This window comes from Lissotriton helveticus, chromosome 2_1, assembly GCF_964261635.1.
Source record: "Lissotriton helveticus chromosome 2_1, aLisHel1.1, whole genome shotgun sequence".
NCBI lineage: Eukaryota > Metazoa > Chordata > Amphibia > Caudata > Salamandridae > Lissotriton > Lissotriton helveticus.
The window spans coordinates 1,746,608,166-1,746,635,528 of NC_136059.1; the positions used below are offsets into that span (position 1 = coordinate 1,746,608,166).

A 27,363-nucleotide genomic window follows, 5' to 3' on the forward strand; every position below is an offset into this window, starting at 1 on the left:
TATAGTATACAAGTATATTTATTGCTTCTTTGAGGCAGAATAAAAACCCTACCTGAAAAAGAGAAAACACTATTGGGGAACAGAGGCCTACTTACCAGTGACTTGGTCCACTAGTATTCGTGAAGTAATAATGCGCCCGTACTGGGAAAATAGCTGCTCTAGCTCTTTCTGGGTCATTGTTTTTGGTAGGCCGCTGACGTACAAATTTGCATCACGGATGGAAGCAGAGCTTGGTCGTGCATAGGATACCTGAAATTGACAGAACTATATGAATGTATTTAAATATCACAGTAATGAGTTTGAAAAATAAACGGTAGACTAGGTATACGTTACTCTCTGAGCAAGGTCTACTGTTTATCCATTACTAAACACCTGCTATTTATGAAAAACAAATCTAACGAGGGGAAGGCTCACAAGAAGCTGCACTAGCAGTGAAAGATCACAGAAAGCCAGAGATTCACTCATGCCAGTGCCCATCCACATCTCCACTTCAAAGCCTGAATCACCTTTGCCTTGGCTACATTTTTGTTTCAGATAACCTGACTGTGCGCACATTTAGATTACGGTGAAGGTAAGTGACTTAATGGAGGACTGAGGTACAACAACTGCTGAAGAAATTATTACTTACCAGTAACATCAATTCTCCACCACTGGTATCTTTCACAGCTCACATGCCTGAATCTTTCTCCACTGTCAGGCTTGGAAGTCTCAGTACTACCAGTAACACAGTGTTAAAATAGCTATTGTCCCCTAAACAGTTTTTAATGGCATTTTCATCTCATTTGAAAACAACCCAAACTTCAGCCAATGAAATTTAAGGGCCGAGCTTACTACACCCCACAGAGGCCACCATCTCTCAGATTTAACACAAGTATGAAGGATAGCAAGAGTATTTAGTGAGCCTCTGACCGGTGAGGTCAATCAAGTATGAATCTGAAAGATACCAATGCTAGTAAACTGGAGTCACAGATCACTAAACTGTCCTCCAGCATAGGCTATTTCATAGGCCCACATGCTAGACGAGCCTGTAGCATATCTATTTTCAAAACAGGCTTCACCCACTGAAGATTCAGCTGCTGCATTTAAATCCAAACAGTAGTGCTTGGTGAATGTGGGGCTGCTTTTACACAAGGCTGCTAGGCAGGAATCAGGGAGCAGTACTGCCACTTACAGTGCACCTGTCAGACATGCTCTTCGTGGATCATGCTATTATCTGGTCTAAAAGAAGGCATTGTGTCAGAAAGACATGCAGCCAGAGGCAATACCCTGCTTCGATGGCAGCCCCATCCCTGGCACACAGTGCCTACGAACTGTGTATTTCTCTTTCAAAATGCATTTATGTTTTATGTACCTGAGCACATCCAACAATGTGAAGCTCTTACAGCATGTGTAGATGGGCTTGTAAAGAAATACCCAAGAATCAAGTTCGCTCAGATACAAAAATCTGAAGGTAAGGTACCTTTAGCATGAAATGAGGGCGACTTTCCTTGGTGAAACTCAAATATTCCTTTATCATGGCCCTGCAGTTAGTGATATAAAAGCCAGAAGAAGTGCTAACTTCAGCAAGAGATTTGGCTCGCAGGGTGGGAGCACCAACTTCCAAGTACCATGATAAACTACCAAGACAGAAGGGAAAGCTCTAAAAAAATCTTTCACTAATTCTAAATGGCCAACTGAGAAAAATAAGGTGAAGTATAATCTGTCCTTCTGAACTGAGCCATCGCAACTAGATTAACACGACTAAGGAGTACTCAAGGCCTGCTAAATGTAGACGGTTAGAAAGTAACCGGGGAAATTCGCATCAAAACGGGATATAGGTAATTTTCTTGCCCCTCTTGGCAGAAATGCTTAGAGTTGGCATTTTAAGTCCTACTTGTACCTGGGGTACATGCCTGCAACTCCATTTGCCAAGAGTCTATGAAAAATTAAAGATGGCCCAATCGGTTAGGATGGTTGAACTAAAACTGCTGGTGGATTTGACAGTTGTCTGGAGAGAATTTTTGGGTGGTTCTTCAACTGAATCAGTATGCCCGATACATTCGAAGTAGGCATTGCACCAAAACTGGCCAGGCTGTGCTGGGGAAATCAATCAATGAGGACTCAGTCTTTGCTTTCCTCAGTCCTGTCTGAATGAGAAGAAAAATTATAAACTTAAGTGAAGTCAAGAAAAGCATTTTCCCTTGAGGCTGTAGCTGCTTGCATAAAAGATTTTGTTAGGCAAAGTGGAAACGGAGAATTCAATGGCCAAACTTTTCGAAGATCTGCTGTAGCTGATCCTGATTAAGATCCCACTTGTGACAATCCAATAGGGCACTTAAGTGTCCCAGCTTGTTTTTTCTGGACCTCAGATATATCAAGCTTGTTTGCAGTTACACAGTAGCTGCTACTTATCAGAAGCGCGAGACCTTGCAAATCCTTGTTTGGGGATTTAATAGATAGTGGTCAACTCATCTAAAGGACAGCCAGGCCTGCAGGCTGTGGTAGGAATGATTGGATGTTCAATCAGATGATTTGTAGCTCAAAGATGTTTCTGTGGAGTGATGTCTCTTGCTCAGGCCATAGACCCCCTTTGGATACCACCTGCGTGTTTGCTTCCCCAACCTTCCATGGAAGCATCCACAACTAGTCTGACAGTTCAAGTCTGAAGGCGAGACCCGCAAGGAGGCATTATTCCTATGCAGGATGACCAAAGGCCAAGTAAGGAATGGAGACCCTGACTGGGAATCTCTCTTTCAGACAGACTTTAGAGGCCAATGTTTAGAAACACTTTGCCAAACTGTATTCAGGATTTCTCATAGAAAATGGATGTGTTGGAAAGATGGTCGGAAGATTTTGGGTGATAAGTCTCAGGCCTAATTGATTAAAGAAAATCTATGAAAGCCGTTGTAGACACAGACTGCAGAGAGTGCCTTCACAAGCCAGTCATTTAAGTAAGGATATACCGGATAGCCTGTTCGCTGACTGCATCAGTGAAGTGGCAGCCTGTGACTATCTGGGTTGGGAGGGGTAGAGTGAGATTTTCAAAATGGAAGGATTTGAACTGTAACTGCTGCAGCACCACAACCAAACAAATACACTGCCTATTGTTTAGGTATATGGGACATACAAATTGATTACCTGTATGTCTGGGTAAGTGAGCTGTTCCATTTTGAGTCGCATCAGGGACCTCTTACATGGTTAGCATCGGGAAGGATTGATTTTTCAGAATTGAAGTGTTTTTGGGAGATTCATGATGGATCTGAATTCTTTTTCACTAGAAAGTATCTTAAGTAGCAGCCCAGGTTTCTTTGGCCCTTCAGCATCTTTTCAATCATTCCCTTCAGAAGAAGTTCCAGCTGACATTCTCATAGTCACAGGTGGTGTTACACTCTGGTTAGTAGCATTAAAAAAATAAATTAAAGTGCACCTGGGCTGCATAGTCTGGTGAACTCAAAAGTAAAAGACCATTATGAAACAAAGCAGGAGATTGTCCATGTCACAGCCTATGAAAGTAACTGGGGTAGTCCAGAATGCCTGATATGATCCTAGGAGTGCACTTCCACTGCACCCCTATATTCTGTTCATCTGTCACAGCTCTGGCAAATTTGGCCTCTGGAATATATACCTGGTTGTAACCAGACTGTCTACGGGATCCTATGGACAACCATGTCCGCCTTATTAATTGAAGGCTCCTCTATCCCTGTGATTGCCTGGACCCACAAAAGAACATTGAAGGAACCCATCTCTATAATAAAGCACAGTACCACAGTATGTCTTGATGCTCTGCAGCACCTAACATGTTTTCTAAATAAAGTGTGTCAAAGGTCATGGACTAACCCATTCTGGTCACTGAGCATTTAGGGAACAGCTAGATGGTACGCATTTGCTAAGTCTGGTCCAGCGTTAACAGCAGGATTTAGGCTTTCTCTGGCTTTAGCTTCTTACATCTCCTCTGGGATGAAATTTTTCAGGGTTGAGATGGATCACATTTCATTTGACATTAATACTATCCAAGGATGGCCAACGTGTTTGCCGCTTTTACCAAAGTTGCTACTATAGAACTCATTCTGCACCCAAAGTTCTCAATACACATGTTCTTGAGAGAATGGAGTAGGTTTTATTTTTGGAGCATCTTTGAGACACTGCCACTATGGAGTCCAGTTTGGAATGACTGATTAAGCATGCTGGTGTATAGTCAGGTCTATTTTGTCAATGTCTGATAGTACTGCTTGTACTGTTGCATGTGTAGTCATGAACTTTAACCCCTCTTAACATACATGATCCAAAATAGGGATGATTTTGCAGTCCTCCTGGGCTGCTCGTTGAAAGCATATTGTAAGGATTTTGTCCACAAAGCATGCAACTAGGCAATGTCATCTGAATAATCTGCTCATGGAGATGCTGATTTCTTTAGGTACAATGAAATCCCACCATTCCTCCTTGTCTTGATCACACTCACTCTCCAATGGCTCGTTCTACAAGACCTCACCTTTGGCCTCTTCTGAGTCAGTGCATTGATTGCTGTAGAGGGAGTCTTCATCTACCAGGTGCAGAGGAGTTGGGGGCACAAGACAATGCCTCAAGGCGGTGCAGGTAATAAATTTGTTATCGGGCTGTCATGGTAAAGGTAACAATAGAGGATGTTGGTGAGAAAGCATGAGAAGCGGCCCCTGTTAAGCTTAATGATAAATGAGGGAATCACTTTCTTAAAGTCTTGATCATTTATTGCAGGGTTTAAATGAAGGTGACAAACCTGGATCATAAGTGGTACCCTATAATCATAGATTTGACATTAATACTGTCCAAGGAGGGCCAATGTGTTTGCCGCTTTCACCAACGTTGCTACTATGGAACTAATTCTGCACCCCTCATAACTTGACTTAAAATGTTTGAGGCTTGCACCAGATTGTTGGTATGCATCTCCAAATCGCGAAAAACGTGCCTTTGAAGTGCACAGAGGTTCTCCCTTCCTGCCCTGACTCACTACAGGGGGGTAATGCAGCCCTTTCCACGTGGACAGGACTCTGCTTATTCAGATTTAAGTGACGCTGTGCCCAGCTCCTCCCTCCCATTCTGCTAGAGAGGACCCATTGACACCTTAGGCCCCAAAGCCCAACTGCCATCTATACAAGTCATGTGCTCAGAGGCGCTATGGACACTAAATGGCTAAAGCAAGGAAGACCAGCTTTCCAAAAGTGACATTTTCAGATTTGCCATTTAAAATAGGACTTCATGGGGGGGGCGTGGCTTGGACGGCAGGGGGAATGGCCGCCTAGTCTGTCTTCGTGCTGCACGGGAGCCAGAATCGCGGCAGCTCTTGAAACTATGCCACAAAGTTGAATTCGGAGAGCGCTATACTCAGCGTGCCTAGTGAGCCGTTCATCACAGCCGCTCTTCTGCAAGAAACAGGCCGGGCCGATGTTTGAGAATCAGTCCGGGCGACGAGAGGCACGGCCGCCATCTTAGAGACGTGGACCTCGATCGGACACAGATGGACAGATTTTAACTCAACAATCTACGCAAACACACACTTTCTGCCACAAGAGGTGAGCGCTGTGCAGCATAAGAGACGCGACACCACATCCGGCGTTTTTGCTGATAATATGGGAACACGGGAGATGTGCGAGTATCCCGTTCTGATAATGCCTGACTCTAAAATGGCGTAGCGGAAGAAACGCGATGGACATTGAGAGCTAATTCTGCGCCTTATCGTCCAGCACAGCGAGCTCTTTTACTTCGGATCCCTCATCCTCCTAATTCTGACACGCTGGCTAGATAATGTTACCTGGTTACTTGGAGGGAGCCCACGGCCAACCCATGCAACCTGTCTTCAAGATGGCAGAAGTTGAAACAATCTCACTCAGCACCAGGCTCAGTGATTGAAACCACAACAACACAGGGTTCATTATAGGAAACCACAATGGCAAGTGCAAAAATTATTTAAGCAACCTAAATAATAAGCGACCAGCCAGCAATTAGAAGGCAGGTCCAAGAATGTGCAATTATTAGGGCGCAACTATTAGTCCTGTCACTCACCGACAGTGCCAGTTATAGCGATGTTCACGGGTTCCTGAATCACGATCCACCTGCGATAGTTCTGTGCTGATAATACAGGTTTGACAACCGGCGCTATTACATTATTACCTCAGTGTCAGCAGGTCCCATTGCACCCTATCCCTGTCAACGCCAACCTACTACCACAGGTACTTAAACTCTGTCTATAACTTTCCTCGTCGCTTCCTTCGTACGACCAACCTCTGCTAACTCAGAGCTATCTCACCTGCTCACTGGCCCAGCCCAGAGCCAACAATGGCGGACAGGGACTCCAAAAACAAGAAGGTTCGACCACAATCCTCCATTTCGGACTCGCCCATTAAGGCTAAGGGAGACCTCTCTGGCACCTTGGACATGATTCTAAAAAAGTTGGCAGACTTACACGACCTAGCCAAATCTACGAAATGTAACACCAACGCTATGCAGCTTGAACTAACTGCAATCAGAGCGAACATGAGCACCATGAATCTTCGCAAGAGCGAAGCCGAACAAAGGATTAGTGATACCGAAGATAAAGCCTCTAGTAGTGCTAAAGTCATCCAGCACCTTTAATCCACTGCCAATGATCTCAGACCTCAGAATTGGAGGATCGCAACAGAAGGGGCAATGTGCATATTTTCGGGGTGCCGGAATCGTGTGTGTTCTTCCTGGAATCATGGATTCCAACAGTTACTGGGATCAAGTTTCAACATGGTCTAGAGCTGGATAGGGCCCATAGAGTACCGACCTTCTTGCAACGAACAACAAGAGGCCCTCGACCCCTCATATGCAAACCGCTCCGGTATCAGCATACGGAAGCCATCTCACAGTACGCAAGGAAAAATGAGCACATTGTCTGGGAAGGTAACCGCATTATTTTCACACAGGATTACTCCAGAGAGACAGTGGGAATACGAAAAGGTTTCCTGTCGTTACGCGAGAAATTACGAGCTAGAGACATCCAATTCTCTTTTGCAGGTCCAGCAAAACTCAGATTCGTTGACCATGGGCGGACGTGTTTCTTCTCCAACCCACACGACTTGTCAAGCTACCTAAAAGACTCACTGCAACAAGAAATGGACTTGTCAGGAGGACCATCCAATAAAAGAAAAACGGAGTCTCATGACTCAGGAAGTCAGGATCAATAACTGGGTCAACAAAGGGGGTATTTACCTACAGAGTTAGGCATTGCTTATCACGCCAGTCCAGATCAATAGAAGGGTCTGCGCTTTCATAATGCCCCTCTATCTGTCCCATTAGTCAAGTCCCCCACGGTCTACAACGCATCTGTACCCGACTCACGAACTGCAACGTATGTACATTTGTCTTCCTTTTATGTAATGCCTAGCCTATCTATCTTGCTAGTATTGTCTGCTCTGCTTAGTCATTTTGTTCATGTACTGTAACGCTAAAGGCGCCAAATAGCAGACTACCAATTTGTAAAGGACTATGTAAAGACTAAATATCAACATACCAGTAGATCTATCAATATAGATACCTTGCCTACAGTACCTATTCTGCATATATGACCCGTACCGTTAGTTCTATGTATTCAGTTTTGCTTTGTCAGTAGTCCACAGTAGTCTACAGGAACCGCCACTAGATGTGGCGCGGTCAGATTTCAAGGACACATTCCTACGGCTTAGAACATCGTGATAAATCCTCAAAAAGGAAGTCTTCTTTATAACATGGAATAGTGATCTCTGCGCTCAATTGTCACGCACTACTTTATTCCAGATTCTAGTCACTGTAGTAGTCAAAGATGCGGTTCCACTTGTATCTAAGTATTTAGTATCCAAGTATCTAAGCAGATTCACGGTTGGGAAGTTATTTTTCCTTGTGTTGTATCTAGGTGTGTTCTGACTAGCGAATTTCCAAAGTCAGTAAACTTCGCACACAGAAATTAGAGTGGTGGGTAGTGACCACGCTGTTTCAGTTACCTATGCATATTCCTGTGCTGAGCTTAGACAGTACTGCCGTCGCAGCTCTTAAGTTCGAGTTTCAGGGTGGGAGGGGGGGATAGGTTTGGGGTGGAGGGATGAGAGGGCGGGAGCGTGGTTAGGGAGCGGGTGGGAAGGTTGTTTGGCAAAGGGGGGTATATACGGATGTTTCAGTATTGTTTTGCTGTGCTCTATTCTCTTTTCTTCTTATCCTTTTCCCTTACTATCCACTTTCTGCTGCCACCAGGGGCTATTACCTCACACGTTATGCAACCACCAGGGATTATTACCTGACATGGTATCTACTCCACATACCCTGTCACATACTCCACAGGCCCGATCATCGAGGACGGGGGCAAAAACGCACTACTCAGCTGGCTCTTTGTTGCTTGCCCAGTCCGAAAACACAGTTAGTCACATTCACATCTTTAACAGGGACCTCCGTCAGCGGTCTTAGAGTTCACAATAGATACCTTATCTACTACCATTCCAATAACTATCATGACTCCAGATAAGGGTTAGGCAGCTACTCTGAATATAGTCTCGCTAAACGTTAGAGGGCTTAATCACCCAGTTAAACATAAGAACATTTTGGACTACCTAGTTAAAACTAAAGGCGATATAATTCTCCTACAGGAGACTAAACTATCTCAGGAGGATGCAGAGTTCTTTAAACAACACTGGACCTCTTAAACGCTATGCTCCCCGGCTGTTCACAAAAAAAGAGGGGTGATCACTTATCTCTAAAAAAAATCGAACTTTGCTCTGATCTCCCATTCTACCGATTCTGAGGGCAGACTAAACATCGCTCACCTTCAAAGAGATGAGGACCATATACACGTGGTAAATATCTATGGGCCTAACGCAGATCTCCCTGAATTCTGGGAATACGTCTCAAAAGAATTAGAGAACATTCCCCAAGATGAACTCCTGGTGGTGGGCGGGGATTTCAACCTCCCACTTGATCCCCTACTAGACAGGCAATCTAAATGTATGTACCACCCTTCACGCTCTCATGAGGCATTGTTAAGATTATGCTCTAAATTCCACCTACACAACTCGTGGCGGCTCCAACACCCGGACGGACGGGACTACACCTTTTATTCCGCACCGCACAATTCTTACCCGAGAATCGATTACTTGCTAGTTTCAAACCCCTTCACACACCTTATTGACGAAAAAGGTATAGCCCTTATCTTGGTATCGGATCATGCCTGTATTCACATGAAACTAGCAGGCTCACACACCCTTATTCCTCCGAAGCGGTGGCGACTTAACGAGGAGATCCTGTTAGTCCCTGAAAACAAGAGACTGATAGAGATCGCCGTACAAGAATACTTTGAAATAAACGCCCGACCAGAATCAGATATCTCAACAGTCTGGGACACTTTTAAAGCCACAATAAGGAGGTACACTCATAGGAATCAGGGCTAGAATGAACAAGGACTTAAACTCTGAATTAGACTCCCTAGAAAAAGAAATCAAACAAATGGAAGCTTACCACATCGCTAACTTAAATGACAAAACGGTTGTTGATCGCCTGACCAACTTGAAGTATAAATATAACCGCCATCCTAAGTAAACGTGCAGGTGTATGGATTAATAAGTTCAAGGCGCAGAAACTCTGCGAGGGTAACAAAGCAGGGAAACTCCTGGCTTCATACCTTAAACATAGGAGGAAACAATTCCACATCACCTCTATTAAAGATCAGGCCAATACCACCCATACCAAACAGAAGAATATCCTACGCACCTTTCAGTCCTTCTATGAGGATCTCTATAAAAACAAAAACCAATTCAACCTGGACGAATGCACTAAATACTTAAACTCGATCCAATTACCTCGGATATCTGAGGCTGAAAAGACTAAATTAGGGGGCCCATTCACACTCAAAGAAATCTCGGCCGCGGTCAGAACACTAAAGAATAATAAGGCTCCAGGGCCAGACGGCTTTATGGCTAACTTTTATAAGGCTTTTGAAAACCATCTTAATCCAGTACTCCTTAAACTGTTCCAATCTTTTTCAGGGGAAAGCAAAGTCACCCCCACGATGAGTGAGGCAACAATAATAGTTATACCAAAGGACGGAAAAGACCCATTGCTACCAAAAAACTATAGACCGATCTATCTTATAAACTTTGATTGTAAAATTTAAGCGAAACACTAGCTTGCAGATTAAACTCCATCCTGCCAACCCTAATCAGTAACTCCCAGGTGGGGTTCTTAAAACACCGGTTGTCTAATGACAACACGAGACTCCTATGCCATGCGTTGGAGAAATCGAAACTTTCGGACGCTCCCGCGGTAGCAATTACACTTGACGCGGAGAAGGCGTTCGATAGAGTGTCGTGGCCTTTTCTGCGTCAGTGCATGCAAATATTCAACTTGGGAGACGTATACATTGACATGGTCATGGCACTATACGCCTGCCCATCCGCAAGAATTGCCATAAACAGCTCCCTCTCTGAACCCTTTCAACTTGAACAAGGGACTAGACAGGGCTGCCCCTTATCACCCACCCTCTTCCTACTGGCTTTAGAACCACTCCTTCGTGATATTCAACAAAATAACAATATTAGCGGGATTGCATTTGGAGACAGGAGTGTAAAACTAGCAGCATATGCAGACGACATCCTGGTGGTCACCGAACAGCCAGATATCTCTATTGCAGCACTGATGGAATCCATTGACTCCTACTCCCTTAATTCCGGTTATAAGTTGAACCGAGAAAAATCTGAAGTTAAACCTCTTAACATTTTCACCAACAGGGAGATGTTAGGCACACCGGGACTCTGTTGGCAAAGTAGTTACATCAAATATCTGGGTATAGAATTTGGCAACTCCAATACTGAAACCCTCCATCACAACGAATCCTTGATCCTCGAGAAAATTAAAACACAACTTGATGGATGGTCTCCTCGCTACATCACTTGGTGGGGCAGACTTGAGACCATCAAGATGATGGTTACGCCGCTGGTAAATTACCTAGTCACTATGCTCCCCCTGATATTATCCAAAGAGTTCCATCATAAATTAGACAAAGCTCTCACTAACTTTCTTTGGAAAGGGAAAAAAGCGTGTATCAGTCTTCAGAAACTTAGGCTAGATAAGTCCATGGGTGGAGTCAACCTACCCGACTTTAAAAGATACCAAATAGCCTTCTTAGCCAAGCAAGTCTCCTATTGGTTGTCCCCCCGTGGGTTACTCGCCTGTGTGGTTGGATATAGAAAAAACTCTCCTGGGAGATATCCACCCCATTTTGGTCATATTAATGAGGGCGAACCAAATCCCTTGCTCGAAATCCATATTTACTAATACCAAGCTGGCCCTACTTAAAATTGACAGGCTGCTTGACACGACAATAAGACGATCTAGATGGGAATCGACCCGGAAGAACCCTACCATCACATATAAAAGCAAACCACTATACAACCAATCCTGGATTAAGTGTGGCATCCTCTTTCCCCACCAACTCTACGATGGTGCCTACCCTCTCCCTTTTACAGGAATCCAATCGAAATTTGGGATCAATGCTTCCGATTTCTATATATTCCTGAACATAAAAACTGCCATCACAAAAGCGGGGTTGTCCCCCACACCCCCAGCTCTCCTTTAATATTTCTCCAGCCTAAACAGATTAGGACACCAAGTCTCAAGGTTGTATAAACTGCTACGCCCCCAATACTCCAGACTGAACGAAAACTCCACACAGTTTTGGTCCTCTATCGCCTCTTTTCCCATATCTGAGCCGGAGTGGTAGATGACTTGGAAATCCTGTATGAGCCATAAAATAAGCCCTACGTTATCGCAAACCAAATTCTGGCTCATGCACAGGGTCTTCAGGACGCCCGCTTGCCTCTATGCCCACAAAATCAGTCCTGACGCATTCTGCTGGAACTGCAAGCATGCTGAGAGAGATTTAGATCATCTCATCCTCCAATGCGACTGTCGCAACCTATTGGGACAGAGTATTTGACTTCATCCGCGAACTGTCCAATATCATGCCTCCCAAAGAACTGCCTTAACTTGTTTTCGGCTTTGTTAAGGAAACACAACTTCCTGAACCGGATAGGGCCCTGTTAGACCTCCTACTCATGGCGGCTGTTAAGGTTGTCCTAAACAACTGGAAAGACACCAAAAAGGCTAGTTATGCTTGCTGGTTAAACTGGGTGATTAACCTCCGAGGGGCAGACAACATCACTCTCCAAAACACACCCTGGCGGCCCGCACAAAGAAGAATGTGGAACTCACTTGATAACTATTTTAGCGTCCATAAACCTCCATGAATTTTCCGGATTCTCTGGAATCACACACTGCATACACGTCTCGGGTTATGCTGAAAAGGTCAGAACCGCTTTGCTGCATCGTGGCGCACCCTCTTCTCTCTCTCTTTTTCCTCCCTCTGTCTATTCTTTCCTTCTCTTGCTTTCGTCTCAGTAATGTCTCATGGTAATAGATGTGGTACTAGGATAGTGCCCGTACACATCTTAACGCAACAATGCCCATTCTAACATATCTTGTTTTGTCATGATTGTCACGCCCTTAACATTAACAATATGAGTCTTTTTCTGTTCGGATGTACTCTCACCTGCACATGGTATGTACACACATCATATTTGGTGTTACGGAAATATCCAATAAAAACTTTTGAAATCAAAAATATGACTTCACCATAAGTTTGGATTTTAAATTGAGAGCACAGAGACAAAAGACTTGAAGGGTTTCTCTCCTCCCAATTGAAAATTCCACTTCTAAAATGAAATAAAGGAAGCCCAATTTTACTTATGGGAGAGATGGGCCTTGCAGTAGTGAGGTTTTCTTACCAGGACACAAATATAAAGTACATGTCCTGCCATTTGAATACATCGTACCTTGCCCTCTAGGTTGTCCAGGTCCTACGTTAGGGATGCTTTCAAGTATAAAAATGGCAGGTTTAAGCATGGCAAAAGGTTTATTATGCCAGGTTGACATGGTAGTGTAAACTGCACAGAGGTTCTGCAATGGCAGGACTGCAACATGGTTAAAGGGCTACTTAGGCGAGTGGTACAATCAGTGCTGAAAGTCCACCAGTAGTATTTAATGTACCTGCCTGGATTACCTGCATTACCACTTTAAAAGGAAATTATAAGCAAATTAAATATGCCATGAATCAATATTACCATGTTTAGAGGAGAGAGCGCAAGCACATTAGACCACTGGTTAGCAGTGGTAACGTGTGCAGAGTCCCAATACCAACAATAACGAAGCGAAAACTTGTAGGAAGGTAAAACGTTGCAGGGGGAGCCCTCCCTAAGGCAGTCCGGTCTAACGTGTTGCCTTAAAGTCCGACATCCCCCCACCCCCCTTTTGGAGTTCTCCTCAGTAGGGGGGAAGACCCAGGAGAGACCATCAGCATTGGCGTGGTATGACCCTGAACGGTGCTCCACCCTAAAATCCATTCCCTGAGGGAGATGGACAACCTCAACAGTTAAGGATTTTCACACCTAATCTGCATGATCCATCTGAGGGGCCTATGGTTGTCTGAACCGGGAAGTTAGTCCCAAACCAGTATGGTTTCAACTTCTTCAGTACCCAGACTACAGCAAAAGCTTCCTTCAATCACACTCCATCTGTTCCTGTGGAAGTAACCTTCAGCTAATGAAGGCTACCACTTGGTCTAGGCCCTCCTCATTCAACTGTGGTGGTGGTGGGGGGCATCAATGGTGCCATATCCTTTAACAAGCCTCCTATAGTATCCTGTGAGGCCTAGGAAGGCTCTCACCTCAGTATGAGCTTTAGGTGGATCCCATGCCATGATAGTCTTAATCTTGGCCTTGTCAAGTCTGCTCGCTGGAGGGCCTGAAGCACATCCTGGCACTAACCTACCAAAGCACTACACTCGCCAACCCAGGTGTCTGCCCACCGGTGGGGGCTGTGCCATCTTGTGACATTTTAAGCCGCCCTTGGAGTGCACATACATGTAGCGCTCAGTACACTGGGGTACAAACCTCCCTGTCTGCTTATCAAAGAACCAATTCTTAGGGTCAGGGTGCGAAACGTAAAAGTACATGCCCTGCCTTTTAAATACATTGCAACATGCCATCTGGGTTGTTCGGGGTCTACCTTAGGAGTGACATGTATAAAATGGGAAGGTTTGGGCTTGACAAAAGGTTTATTATGCTAGGTTGACATGGCAGTGTAAACTACACACAGATTCTGCAATGGCAGGCCTGATACATGGTTAAAGGGCTACCTAAAAGGTCGGCACAATCAGAGCTGCAGACCCACGAGTAGACCCAGGATACATGCATTACCACTTTACTAGGGACTTATACGTAAATTATATATGCCAATTGGGGATGAACCAATATTACCATGTTTAGGGGAGCGAACACAAGCACTTTGCATACTTTACCACTGCCAACCAGTGCTAGAGTCCTAATACCTGCAAAAACTAGGTCAGAAAAATGGAGGAGGAAGGAGAAACGTGGAGAAGGAAGACAGAAAGTAGGGGGAAGACCACACTAAATCTGTTGGCTTAAACAGTAGGCCAGTGTTTGCTGACCTACAAGTCAATGAGGTTGGGCTCAACTTAAATGAAGTGCAATTTTATCCAAGGAATTATCAGAGAGACAAATTCAGGGGTGAAAAAATTGCTTTTGCAGAATGTTAATAATTTTAGGGCTTCTAGAAATAAACAAGGGGCAGTGAAATGCAGAAATAAATATTCGGTTGATTAGTTGAAGTGGATGGGAGTTATTTTGAACTAACAATGGCGATATTCCGTACTAGGTAAGTTATGTCTCAGTAAACCTGGGCTCAATCCTTGGTAGATGTAGCACTGAGCAGACATGCTTAAACTAGGAGAAATGTTTAAGGCATTTGTCAATATCAAAACAGTAAAAAAAAAAAAAGTAACACAATAAAAATCCCAATCCAATTGATAAAAATAGTGTAAACTTAAATGATACCAAACTGTTAAAAAGTTAAGGATGTGCACGTTACTTGAGCTGAAATTAATTTATGAGGTTCGGGAGTTTGTTGGATTTCACATAAATAGGACCGTTTCTACCCACTTTGTCAGGGCTATTACTAACGTTATATTTCTATAATGAAGAAGTCTCTAAATTATCAATATTCATGCCGGACGCAGTGTAATCCGTCACGAATATTTAAACACGCCACTGTTTGAATATTCGTGCCGGATTACACTGCGTCTGAGGTACGCTGGGGCATTATCGTCATTTTGAATACTTGTTCATTGGTTTGATTTACTGTACCGCGAACCTCCAGATTAAATAAGATTGATATTTCATCATATTGATAATTTAGAGACTCCTGCTTCATTATAGAAATATAACGTTAGTAATAGCCCTGAGGAAGTCTGTGGCTTATACCACTAAAGACGAAACACGTGTTGGCGGCTAGGGTTGTTTACGAAGAACTACAATACAATAAAGGAAGATAAGAAGACCGTCTTGACCAAGATTTATTAAAGAACTTTACTTACAAGCTCAGGATATACCTTGTGTTTTGACATTACTGTAAACCAATTGAATGAGTCAGATGTGGTTTTGCAGGAATGCCAACATTCCTAATGGTAGCATCCAGTCTTGTAACGAAAATAGCGATTCTCCTAATGAAGTGACAGGAAAATATGAATGTCATTAAAGACACAGAGGTTAATATTATAAGACAGCCCCCCCCCCCTTTAAAAAAAAAACTGTTGAGTTGTTGGTGGCTCCAATTATATACATCTAAATATATATAGTGGAATTAGTGTTGTGTTCCTTATGGGAATATGTATTTTACATTTGGGTGTAGAGGTTATGATCTGTTAATGTTATAAGGAAGACTGTTTTGCAATCTTTATCTCGTTACAATGCTGATTGGCTGTCAAACATTTCTTTGTGGGGAGATAAAACACTAACATCGTCTTGCTTTCAGATAATGTCCAGTAGTTCATTTCTGGATTTGATTCTCTTCTTGAAGGACAGTTGTCATCGTTGGAGTGTTTACTAACCCTGGGCAAAGCACTACGCTACGCTTGTGTAGTTTGTGCTATTTTGCACTACGCACACTGCAGGTAGCACAGTGCAAACAGGTGTGGCGTAGTGCAGCGGTCATTTTTTGCTTGCTCGCAATCAGCAACATCAAGTTGCCGATCGAGAGCGTGGAAAATAAACCTCCCAGCGAGATTCTCAACGCGGGGAGGTCAGGTTTCCCATGCGAGTGTTCGCGGATGAGGAGAAACTACCAGTTCACGTTGAGAAAGCTGCAGCTCGAGTAAAAATCTATTCGAGCGGCAGAACACTACAGCTTGCACTGTGCAAGATGCAGTTTTCAATGATTGCACAGTGCCGAATGTCCGCACTGTGCAATCATTGAAAACGGCACCTTGGACAGTGCCAACAGGGTACTACGCAGTTCGCGTAGTGCTACGTGTAGTTCGCAGTGCGCTACGCGTAGCGCTACTTCGCGTACTACACCCAGGGTTAGTTTTTACTGTATCTTTGTTATTCTATGAGGCTTCAGTCGCCTGATGTTCTTCAGTTCTTCTTGGAATCGTTTTACCTTTGTTTCAGCAAGCAGAGACTTTCTCACCGCATTCATTTCAAAGAGGCAGATTGTGATGGGCATGGACCTATTATATGCCATGAAGGTTCTTTTATCGAACGGTTATTTTTATGATTAATGTCTTAAGTGGCTGTGTGGAGTTGGCATTAAAGGAATAATGCATAATGTTAGCCTCTGTGTTTTAATGAAATTCAGATTCCATTGTCATTTTATTAGGAGAATCACTATTCTTCCCTGGAGGGTGCTCCTGCAGTTTAGCAAGCTCTGGCAGGTTTCCCAGAGGGGCTTTTTCCCCTTTAGATTCCAGATCCTCACCCAAGGAGCGGGGGTTGTGTCAGTTTCCTTCTGGACTGTGGGGAAATTTTGAAGCTGGTTTCTCATGTCGTGCCTCTATACGTGGTTGTAGGGGCATGGGCCATATCCCCCATTCCAGACCATTGTGGGCACATACCCACTCAAGGAGATCTAGCATTTCTGCACAGGTCTTACTTTCCACCTCATTCAAAACCAATTAAGTAATTTCCTCCAGACACTCCAATGGAATGTCAGGACTCCCAGCTACGTTCTTCAGGCCAATTACCCCTTCCCCATTCACAGTTGACCACTTCTATAAAACTTTACTACATTGTCAGCGTTGGTCAGTTCAAGGAGGATATCTGGGATAATTTGTTGGGAGGAAACAAGGCTATCCACCACAGTGGTCATGCTGGCTGCAGTAACACTCAGAGTTTCTACTTTGGTCCTGTTGATGTTAGGCCACTGCCTTTACTTCACCATACTGCAAAGTATGGTGGCCAGGGCTTCAACATCTATCCACCCAGGAAGACTAAGTCAGTTTCAGTGTAACCCTAGTTTCTGTGCAAAACTCCACCCAATTCCTACACTGGCAAGCCATCTGGACTGTTCACTAGAGGGTGACGTTTTGGCACAGTCTTCCTTTCAGTGTCCTGGCTGATGAGTCCAGTCACACCCCAGCCTCTCCAGGGTTGAAAAATGGTCATGCTCATGTACCAAAAAGCATTTGCTTACAATTATGATTGTATTTATGCAAATGACTGATATTTAATCTTAATTTACCAGACACCAATCTGACTGAGTCTTAGTTAAACAAACAAAACTTATTCTGGAATCCTTGACTCCTGTTGCATACCAAGAAAGATGAGCTGTAATCAATGTCTTTATATCAGCTACATATTTATGGACTGTATGAGTTGAATGATTCACAGATCAAATATAAATATATTTAGAATCGTGGTGTTAAACTGCATATTATACTCTGTCAATGTTTCTTCCAATTCAACATGTCTATGCAATCAAGGAGAGTAGTTAAAAAAACAACTATATGCAAAGGAGAAAGCAAGGAGGGGCCATATTGATAACGAGTGGATTTGTTTGCATAAACAGTGCAAAGCCAGAGAAAACATTCTGGAGCTTTATGAATGCACTTTAGTAGATTAGTACAAGAACTGAGGGGAATTTTACATCACCGAAGTGGTTTACCATATTAACCTCTAAAACTTAACTTGGAATTTTTTTTAATTGAGAATGTTAAAGACCACAAAGAGACCAATTACAAGGAGAACGAAGTAACGGTGTGATGAACAAAATACTCCCTAGCTGGTAGAAACTATCAAGGCGCAGATTTCTTACCTTAGAATTATCCTCAGATAATCGGACTGGATCCAGAACTTTTTGAGCAGTACCCCTGTGCACTGGTATGTGGCGTCGTTCGCAACTGCATGGCGCGTCATCTGCTGTGTGAGACATGTGCGGTACCACAATAGGCACCAAGCCAGTGCACGGACGTCACTTGTTTTCACAACTTTTCATGCCAGGAGCGGATGGCCATGAAGAACACTGACCACTGGGTCCTAAAGGGGAAAATCCCTGGTCCTAGAAATCAGTTTGCGAGGATGGGTGGGTCAGATAGGAATCTGCAGCAAGATAGTCTCTACCGGAAAAAGGCGTTACAGAAGCTAAATAACTTATTTATCTCACACACTTCTAGTACTAGATTCTTACCTTAGAGATAGATACCCAATCAATACCTCCACGAAGGTGGGTCTGCGAAACAGTTTCACATTAGCACTGGAGGACTGAGCAAGCAAAGTGCCAGACAGGACAGACTGCTCAGGCAGTAATGCTTCATGAACATGTGTAGAGAAGCCCACGTGGCAGCCTGGCAGATATCCAGGACCAGAACTCTGTGCTAACGGAGTAGTCGCAGCCTTAGCTCTGATAGAATGAGCAGGTATACCCTCAGGGCGTTGCTTCTTGGCCAATTGGAAGCAGATCTTAATGCAGAGCAGGATCCATCGGGAGAATGTTTCAGGACTGCCTTTTGCCTTCTTCGCACAGACATACCCCACGAAGAACTGGTCATCCACCCGGAACTCTTTCATGCTGTCAAGGTAGAAAGACAATACCCTTTTTGGTTTTAGACAGCAAAGTCACTCCTCTTGATTAGAGAGATGTGGCAGATCATAAAAGGTAGGCAGGGGGATGGACTGGCCTGCATGAAAAGGAGCGACAACTTTCAGCAGACAGGAAGCTCTAGTGCAAAGAACCATTTTGTGTGGGTAGCTGTTCAGGTACGGAGGGTTGGATAACAAACCCTTAAGTTCACTGACCCTCCAGGCAGATTTCTAGAGGGCAAGAAGCCTAAGAGGATAGTTGTGCAGGGACTCAGAGGGAGTGCAGTGACTCAAAAGGAGTGCATATCAGAAATGTAAGGAAAAGATTGAAGTCCCACTGTGACAAAGGGCGAAGGTGGAAACCTGCTGCACACCTTTCAAAACCTATAAACCACAGAGTATTTTAACAAGGATGGCAGTTCTTGCAACCGCAGAAAGACTTAGAGATGGCAGAAAGATAACTATTTACTGTGCCCAAAGAAGAGCCCTGCTGTGGAAGAGAAAGGATAAAGAGAAGGTCCTGAGAGAAGAGCAGAAAGAGGGTCAACTTTATTTCCTGCACAACATGCCACAAACTAGCCCCAACGGCAGGCGTACAGGCTTAGTAGAGGGACGAATGGCTGTCAAAATAACACTGCAGACTTCAGGCAAAAGGTTGAGAGCTGTCAACTGTCACAGCCCAATCTCCACGCATGAAAGCAAAGCGTGGACAGGTTTGAGTGGAGAACCCTCCCCTGCTGCTGCAAAAGATCCTCCAGGTGGGCAGCCTGATCAGAGGACCGATGCCTATGCCCAACAGCTCGGGATGCCATACTCTCAGAGCCCAGTCCCGAGCCACAAGGATAACTTGGACCTGGTTGTTCCTGATGTTCTTGAGAACTCTGGGCAGGAGTGGTATTGGCGAAAAGGTGTAGAGGAGGCCTGAGCACCACTCTAGGACGAAACCTTCTCGGAGCTAGAGACTGCTCGGAAACTCCGGTGTGCAAAACTGTTGACATTGCGTGTTCTCATGGGTGGTGAACAAATCTAATCAAGGCTTTCCCCACTGCTGAAAGACTTTACACCACCTCCAGGTGGAGACGCCACTCAATCAAAAAGGCATATTTTGCGGTGTTCTTCCACCTAGGCATTCAGAGAGCTGCCAGGTATGATCAAAAATATGCCCTGATGTTCCAGCTATGTCCAGAGACGCAGGACCTCTAGACAAAGGGACCACGATCCCACCACCCGTTTGTTGCAGTACCACATGGTGGTAGTGTTGACCAGGAACACCTGCACTAGCCTTCCCTAATTCTTTGCATAAAATCTTTTAATGCTAGCCCGAATGCCCGGAGCCCTAATAGGTTGATGTGGAGTCCGGAGTCCGCCGGAGACCAGAGACCTCTGATCTCCACCTCTCCCAAATAGTCATCCCATCCCAGGAGTGACACATCTGTCACCACTGTCATATCTGGTAGGTGAAGGCAGAGGGGTCTGCCGCTGATTCAATCACAGTTTGTTAACCACCAGTGCAGATCTTTTGCAGCTCCCTCTATAGTCTGGACCATGTTGGAGAGATTTCCCTGTAGTTGTACCCACTGGAACTTCAGGTCCCACGGTAGAGCCCACATATGCCAGAGGGCATGTTTTACAAGCAAGATGCAGGAGGCCATGAGGCCCAGCAGCCTCAGATTAAGGTTCACAGAAATCCAGGATAAAGGCTCAAACATCAGAGTCGTAGCCTGAATACCCTGGATTTACAGTTCGTGAGGATAGGCACGAAACTGCACAGTGTCCAGAACAGCTCAGATGAAAAGGAGCATCTGAGAGGGAGTTAGGTGTGACTTCAGCACTTTGATAGTGAACCCCAGCAAGTGCACGAGGTCGGCTGTAGTCTGGGGTGGGAAACGACAGTCTAGGACAAGTCCACCTTCAACAGCCAGTCGTCGAGACAAGGTGAAGACTGGCACCCCTCCATAGATGAGCTGCAACACCGCCATCACATTAGTGAATACCTGAGGGGCAATGGTATGGACAAAAGAGAGCATGACAAACAAAGTGCTCATGGCCCACCCTAGAGCGGCAGGTAATGCCTGTGGATGGGAAAGTATAAGCATGCGTCCTGCAAGTCCAACAAAACCCTCCAGTCTATCAGGTCCAAGGCAAACCGGACTTGAACTAGCATGAGCATTTTGAATTTCTCCTTTTTCAGGAAGAAATTGAGGCCTCAGATCTAGGATAGGAAAAAGGCCTCAGAACTTTTTGAGCACCAGAAAATAGCAGTAACAACCACCATGACCTACTTGTGACATCTGCACCCTCTCTATGGATCCCTTGGCCAAGAGAGCAGCTACTTCCTGGAGGAGCAAGGAGACATGGTCCGCCGTCTGTCTGTGGTATGGGTGGAGGAGAAGTACCCAAGAGGATCGAGTTGCACCTTTGGACAATATGAAGAAACCAACAGCCTGATTTTTGACCTTCAGTGGGGCAGGTAAATGACATCCTGCCTCCCACTGGGTGTCCATGATGGTAGGAGGGCAAACCAAAGGGGTTTAGAGGCAGCCACTGCCGGGTGGATGGACTGGCCTGACCTCTGGCTGCCAGTCCCATAGGGTCTGCGGCTCTGCATCTTCAGCCATGCAGAGGCTAAGAAGCTTGTGCATGGTGAGGGCTGGGTGGGTGAAGACATAGCCGGAAGCCCCATCAGTGGCCACGAAAGGGGCTAATAGCAGATTGGGGTTCGTGTTGAAATTGGGGTTCCCTGGGCAGGGCGATGGATGCAGGCAATCGTCCTTTTCATAGGGGGCCCTGTACGCGGTTTGTACCAAGTCTCAAGCAGGACGTCTGGGAGGGTTTAATTAAATGGGAGAAGCAGTTCTGAGGGTGTCACTCCCGACTGAAACACCTTTGTCAAGACATTAGTCTTGACAGTTACTGAGGATAGGTTAAGGTTCAGTGCCTCAGCCACACTTACTACTATAGCAAAAGAGGCTCCCTCCTCTGCAGCCACCAAAGTAGAAGAGGCCAGGTCAGCATCTGGAGAGGTGTCCAGTCCACTGGTGTCTGACAATTTCTCATGCCAGACCATGTTAGGGTCTAGGGCTGTGGTTCCCAAACTGTGCGCCGCGGCGCCCTGGTGCGCCGTTATCAGGAGCCAGGGGCGCCGCGCAAGATGTGGAAAAGGAAGTATGAAAGTCACACTGAGAATGTGTCACTTCCGCCCTCCCCTCCGTGATGAATAGGTTGCTCTGCCCCTAGTCTCTGCCTTTCTGAAGCAGAGCATCACAGCGGGGGGTTGGGGGGGTGCACAAACAGCGCACACAGGACTCGGCTACAGACATAGCTGTGAGGCCAGCCTGCCAATGAAGATCCAGGCACTTCTTCCTCAAAGGCAAGAGATGATGCCCATAATCCCGCATTTTGGCGCCTGGCAGTTCTAACCATTAAAAAGGCAATCAACTCTTTCAGCTGCTGATGAGCTGTGAAAGAGATGCTGGTCAGTGGCAGAAAGGAAGGTGTTGCAGCACAGGAGGGTGTCATGCTCGTTATGGAGTCACGAGCACCTTCGGTTATTTAGATGCAAATAGCATTGAAAGAGTAAATGAATTTTTTCATTTTTCCCCCGCAATTTTTATATAGAGCAAACCCAACCAAAACATATTGGAGTGCTTTACATGAGCACCAATGACATTTCATAAGGACATGTTCCTTTTTTAGATACAGAGAGATTAAGTGATTTGCCCAGGATCACAAGATGTTGAGCCAAAACCAGAATCAAACCTGATTCCTCAGTTCCAAAGTGGGTAGCTCTGACCTCAAGCTCCATCTTCTCCCCTCCTCTACCCATGCTCAGGACCTGTCCAGGGAGTACACTCTTAATATCTATGTCATACATCTGTGGTTCCCAAAGTGTGCGCCGCGGCACCCTGGTGCGCCGTGAAGGAAAGCCAGGGGCGCCGCGCGCTGTGCAAGATGTGGGTCTGAAAAAAATATATAATTATCCTCAAAATGTAGTGAAACTGCGAGCTGCCAATTTTGGAGCTGGGGAACCGGGTTCGACCCTCGACGTCAGCTCAGAATCCTGTGTCATTCTGGGCAAATCACCTAATCTCCCAGCGCCTACAAAAACAGAATACATGAATGTATCCTTGTGTAACGTGACTGGTGCTCTTCAGGTCGGGTGCAGGGTCAGGGGTCTGGTGGAGAGCGTTGGGTGGGTGGGTGCGGGGTCAGGGGCCTGGTGGAGAACATTGGGTGGGTGGGTGCAGGGTCAGGGTCCTGGTGGAGAGCGTTGGGTGGGTGGGTGCAGGGTTAGGTGCCTGGTGGAGAGCGTAGGGTGGGTGCAGGGTCAGGGGTCTGGTGGAGACCGTTGGGTGGGTGGGTGCGGGGTCAGGGGGCTGGTGGAGAGCGTTGGGTGGGTGGGTGCAGGGTGGGGGGGCCTGGTGGAGAGTGTGGGTGGGTGCAGGTTCAGGGGCCTGGTGGAGAGCATTGGGTGCGTGCAGGGTGAGAGGCCTGTTGGAGAGCGTTGGGTGGGCGCCTTATGCCCTGATGCAGCCGCACTCTGCCAGCTTCTGTCTTTGCCTCACTCGTCGTTGAGGGGTCGTCACTCGTGACTGCTGCATGTTGGAGAGTGTGAGGGGAGAAGGGTGCAAGGCAGAGGGGAGAAGGGTGCAAGGCAGAGGGGAGAAAGGGTGCAAGGCAGAGGGGAGAAAGGGTGCAAGGCAGAGGGGAGAAAGGGTGCAAGGCAGAGGGGAGAAGGGTGCATGGCAGAGGGGAGAAGGGTGCCAGGCAGAGCGGAGAAGGGTGCAAGGCAGAGGGGGAGAAGGGTGCCAGGCAGAGGGGAGAAGGGTGCCAGGCAGTGGGGAGAAGGGTGCAAGGCAGTGGGGAGAAGGGAGCCAGCCAGAGGGGAGAAGTGTGCCAGCCAGAGGGGAGAAGGGTGCAAGGCAGAGGGGAGAAGGGTGCCAGGCAGTGGGGAGAAGGGTGCCAGGCAGTGGGGAGAAGGGTGCAAGGCAGAGGGGAGAAGGGTGCAAGGCAGAGGGGAGAAGGGTGCAAGGCAGAGGGGAGAAGGGTGCAAGGCAGAGGGGAGAAGGGTGCAAGGCAGAGGGGAGAAGGGTGCAAGGCAGAGGAGAGAAGGCTGCAAGGCAGAAAAGGGTGCAAGGTTGAGGTGAAGTAGGGTACAAGGGGAAGGGGGAGAAGGGTGCAAGGTGGAGTGGGAGAAGGATGTAAGGCAGAGGGGAAAGGGTGCATGAATGTATGATGATGAAGTAAAAAATGTGCCCCTATCCCCCCCCGAAAACATTTCTGCGGATACCCATGATCAGAGCCCACCTCACGTAAACTTCTTGTAACGCCACAGAGCTCCTTGAGCCTTTCTCTAGCCTGGTTACTTTTAGTGGTAGTGCTTTATACTACTCTATGTATGCATTGAGATGTACTTTATAAGATCTTTGTGATTGCAAATAAAGTTTTATGACAGTGATGGCTACTCTCTGAATCCTTCATCACGTCTAGGCTTGATTCTTCATGTAGACCAGTGGTTCCCAAAGGGTGCGCCGCGGCACCCCTGTGCGCGGGTAAAAAAATTGTGGGGAGCCACGGCCAACTGCCAATTAGGTCAAGGGAGCCACGGGCCAAAAAAGTTTGGGAACAACTGGTCTAGGGGATGGTATTCTTCAGAGTCCAGGGACCCCTCCCAATCCTCAGCGAGCACCAAACCATAAAAATAGGGCTAGGACCTGGATAGCATGGCGCCAGTGTTGGACAACACCCTTCCGGCTATGAATTGGTGTTGGGGAGTAGAAAGAGGAAAGCAGAACTGGGAGTGTTTGCATCAGGGCCAGAGAAGGGTGAGATGGTACCACTGGAGCCGTTCCAGATCCATCTGTGCTTCCAATGGGCTCAACTGGAGCAGGAGATGGACCTGTTACAGAGAATACCTCTGAACCTGTGGGCTGAAGCAAGCAAGTGCGAACAGTCTGCCCAAATATGAGGGGCATGGATTCAGAACTCAAAAAGTTGGGCGGGAGCCATTCTAGCTTCTGGAAACTCTGGGAGATGCAGAGCTAGCCCAGGTGAAGGTTCAACCACAGAGCCAGGCCACAATAGAGGACGCTCCTTCATCCTGACAGATTACTTCGATGGATAGGGTGAAGCAGAAGACCACAGAGTTCTTTATTTCTCTTGTGAGACTTACTCGACGACTACTTTAAATGCAATGATCTTGGGCTTCACGAACGATCCCAGGACCTTCCTCTCAACCAGGAATGAGATTGTTGCTGCATTGCACAGTAGGCAGCACAGAGCTTGATGGGCGCTTCCTCAAGGGTTTGGGATGCATGGCGAGGCAATCTAACCAGATCTTCATGTCCTGGTCACTTGCTCATTGCACCATCAGGATTCAAGCAAGCCGGGTCGACGAGGCTGAAATGCCAGAAACCGGCCCCCGGTAGCTTGTTTCCTTCCCAGTATAAGAATTGGCTTGGTAGTTTGGTTTGCCCTGTTCCCATCATGCACTGGGACAGGAACAGACTAATTTGCATGTAGCCAGGTTCTGAGCTGGGATGGTGCAGTGAGCTAAAAAACGGTGATGGATCAAGCCCTGATCTTTGGACTGGGTAAGAGTGGTCTGCTTAATTCAGACACTCTGTTCATCACCACCCCCTTTTCTGAATCATTTTGTCCACCATAAGCGTGGAAGGGTATACTCAGATGTGAGTCCCTTGCTCATTGCACCATCAGGATTCAAGCAAGCCGGGCCGACGAGGCTGAAATGCCAGAAACCGGTCCCCGGTAGCTTGTTTCCTTCCCAGTATAAGAATTGGCTTGGTAGTTTGGTTTGCCCTGTTACCATCATGCACTGGGACAGAAACAGACTAATTTGCATGTAGCCAGGTTCTGAGCTGGGATGGTGCAGTGAGCTAAAAAACGGTGATGGATCAAGCCCTGATCTTTGGACTGGGTAAGAGTGGTCTGCTTAATTCAGACACTCTGTTCATCACCACCCCCTTTTCTGAATCATTTTGTCCACCATAAGCGTGGAAGGGTATACTCAGATGTGAGTCCCTTGCTCATTGCACCATCAGGATTCAAGCAAGCCGGGCCGACGAGGCTGAAATGCCAGAAACCGGTCCCCGGTAGCTTGTTTCCTTCCCAGTATAAGAATTGGCTTGGTAGTTTGGTTTGCCCTGTTCCCATCATGCACTGGGACAGGAACAGACTAATTTGCATGTAGCCAGGTTCTGAGCTGGGATGGTGCAGTGAGCTAAAAAACGGTGATGGATCAAGCCCTGATCTTTGGACCGGGTAAGAGTGGTCTACTTAATTCAGACACTCTGTTCATCACCACCCCCTTTTCTGAATCATTTTGTCCACCATAAGCGTGGAAGGGTATACTCAGATGTGAGTCCCTTGCTCATTGCACCATCAGGATTCAAGCAAGCCGGGCCGACGAGGCTGAAATGCCAGAAACCGGTCCCCGGTAGCTTGTTTCCTTCCCAGTATAAGAATTGGCTTGGTAGTTTGGTTTGCCCTGTTCCCATCATGCACTGGGACAGGAACAGACTAATTTGCATGTAGCCAGGTTCTGAGCTGGGATGGTGCAGTGAGCTAAAAAACGGTGATGGATCAAGCCCTGATCTTTGGACTGGGTAAGAGTGGTCTGCTTAATTCAGACACTCTGTTCATCACCACCCCCTTTTCTGAATCATTTTGTCCACCATAAGCGTGGAAGGGTATACTCAGATGTGAGTCCCTTGCTCATTGCACCATCAGGATTCAAGCAAGCCGGGCCGACGAGGCTGAAATGCCAGAAACCGGTCCCCGGTAGCTTGTTTCCTTCCCAGTATAAGAATTGGCTTGGTAGTTTGGTTTGCCCTGTTCCCATCATGCACTGGGACAGGAACAGACTAATTTGCATGTAGCCAGGTTCTGAGCTGGGATGGTGCAGTGAGCTAAAAAACGGTGATGGATCAAGCCCTGATCTTTGGACTGGGTAAGAGTGGTCTGCTTAATTCAGACACTCTGTTCATCACCACCCCCTTTTCTGAATCATTTTGTCCACCATAAGCGTGGAAGGGTATACTCAGATGTGAGTCCCTTGCTCATTGCACCATCAGGATTCAAGCAAGCCGGGCCGACGAGGCTGAAATGCCAGAAACCGGTCCCCGGTAGCTTGTTTCCTTCCCAGTATAAGAATTGGCTTGGTAGTTTGGTTTGCCCTGTTCCCATCATGCACTGGGACAGGACCAGACTAATTTGCATGTAGCCAGGTTCTGAGCTGGGATGGTGCAGTGAGCTAAAAAACGGTGATGGATCAAGCCCTGATCTTTGGACTGGGTAAGAGTGGTCTGCTTAATTCAGACACTCTGTTCATCACCACCCCCTTTTCTGAATCTGGTCACACTCTAGGCACCAGAGGCAAACAAGGTGTGGGCCGATCACAGACATCGGTCAGTGACTAGCA

At 46.3% G+C, this 27,363-nt stretch overlaps 1 protein-coding gene across 6 annotated transcripts in view; it reads right to left on the minus strand.

The window, feature by feature from the left end:
- Positions 1 to 27,363, minus strand: part of ELAVL2 (ELAV like RNA binding protein 2) — a 657,021-nt gene that overhangs the window by 137,970 nt on the left and 491,688 nt on the right. For all 6 annotated transcript variants that reach the window (XM_078676701.1, XM_078676704.1, XM_078676702.1 and 3 more), the window contains one exon: positions 96 to 249. In XM_078676701.1, coding sequence (XP_078532827.1) covers positions 96 to 249 — 154 coding nt within the window. The remainder of the gene's footprint in view (positions 1 to 95; positions 250 to 27,363) is intronic.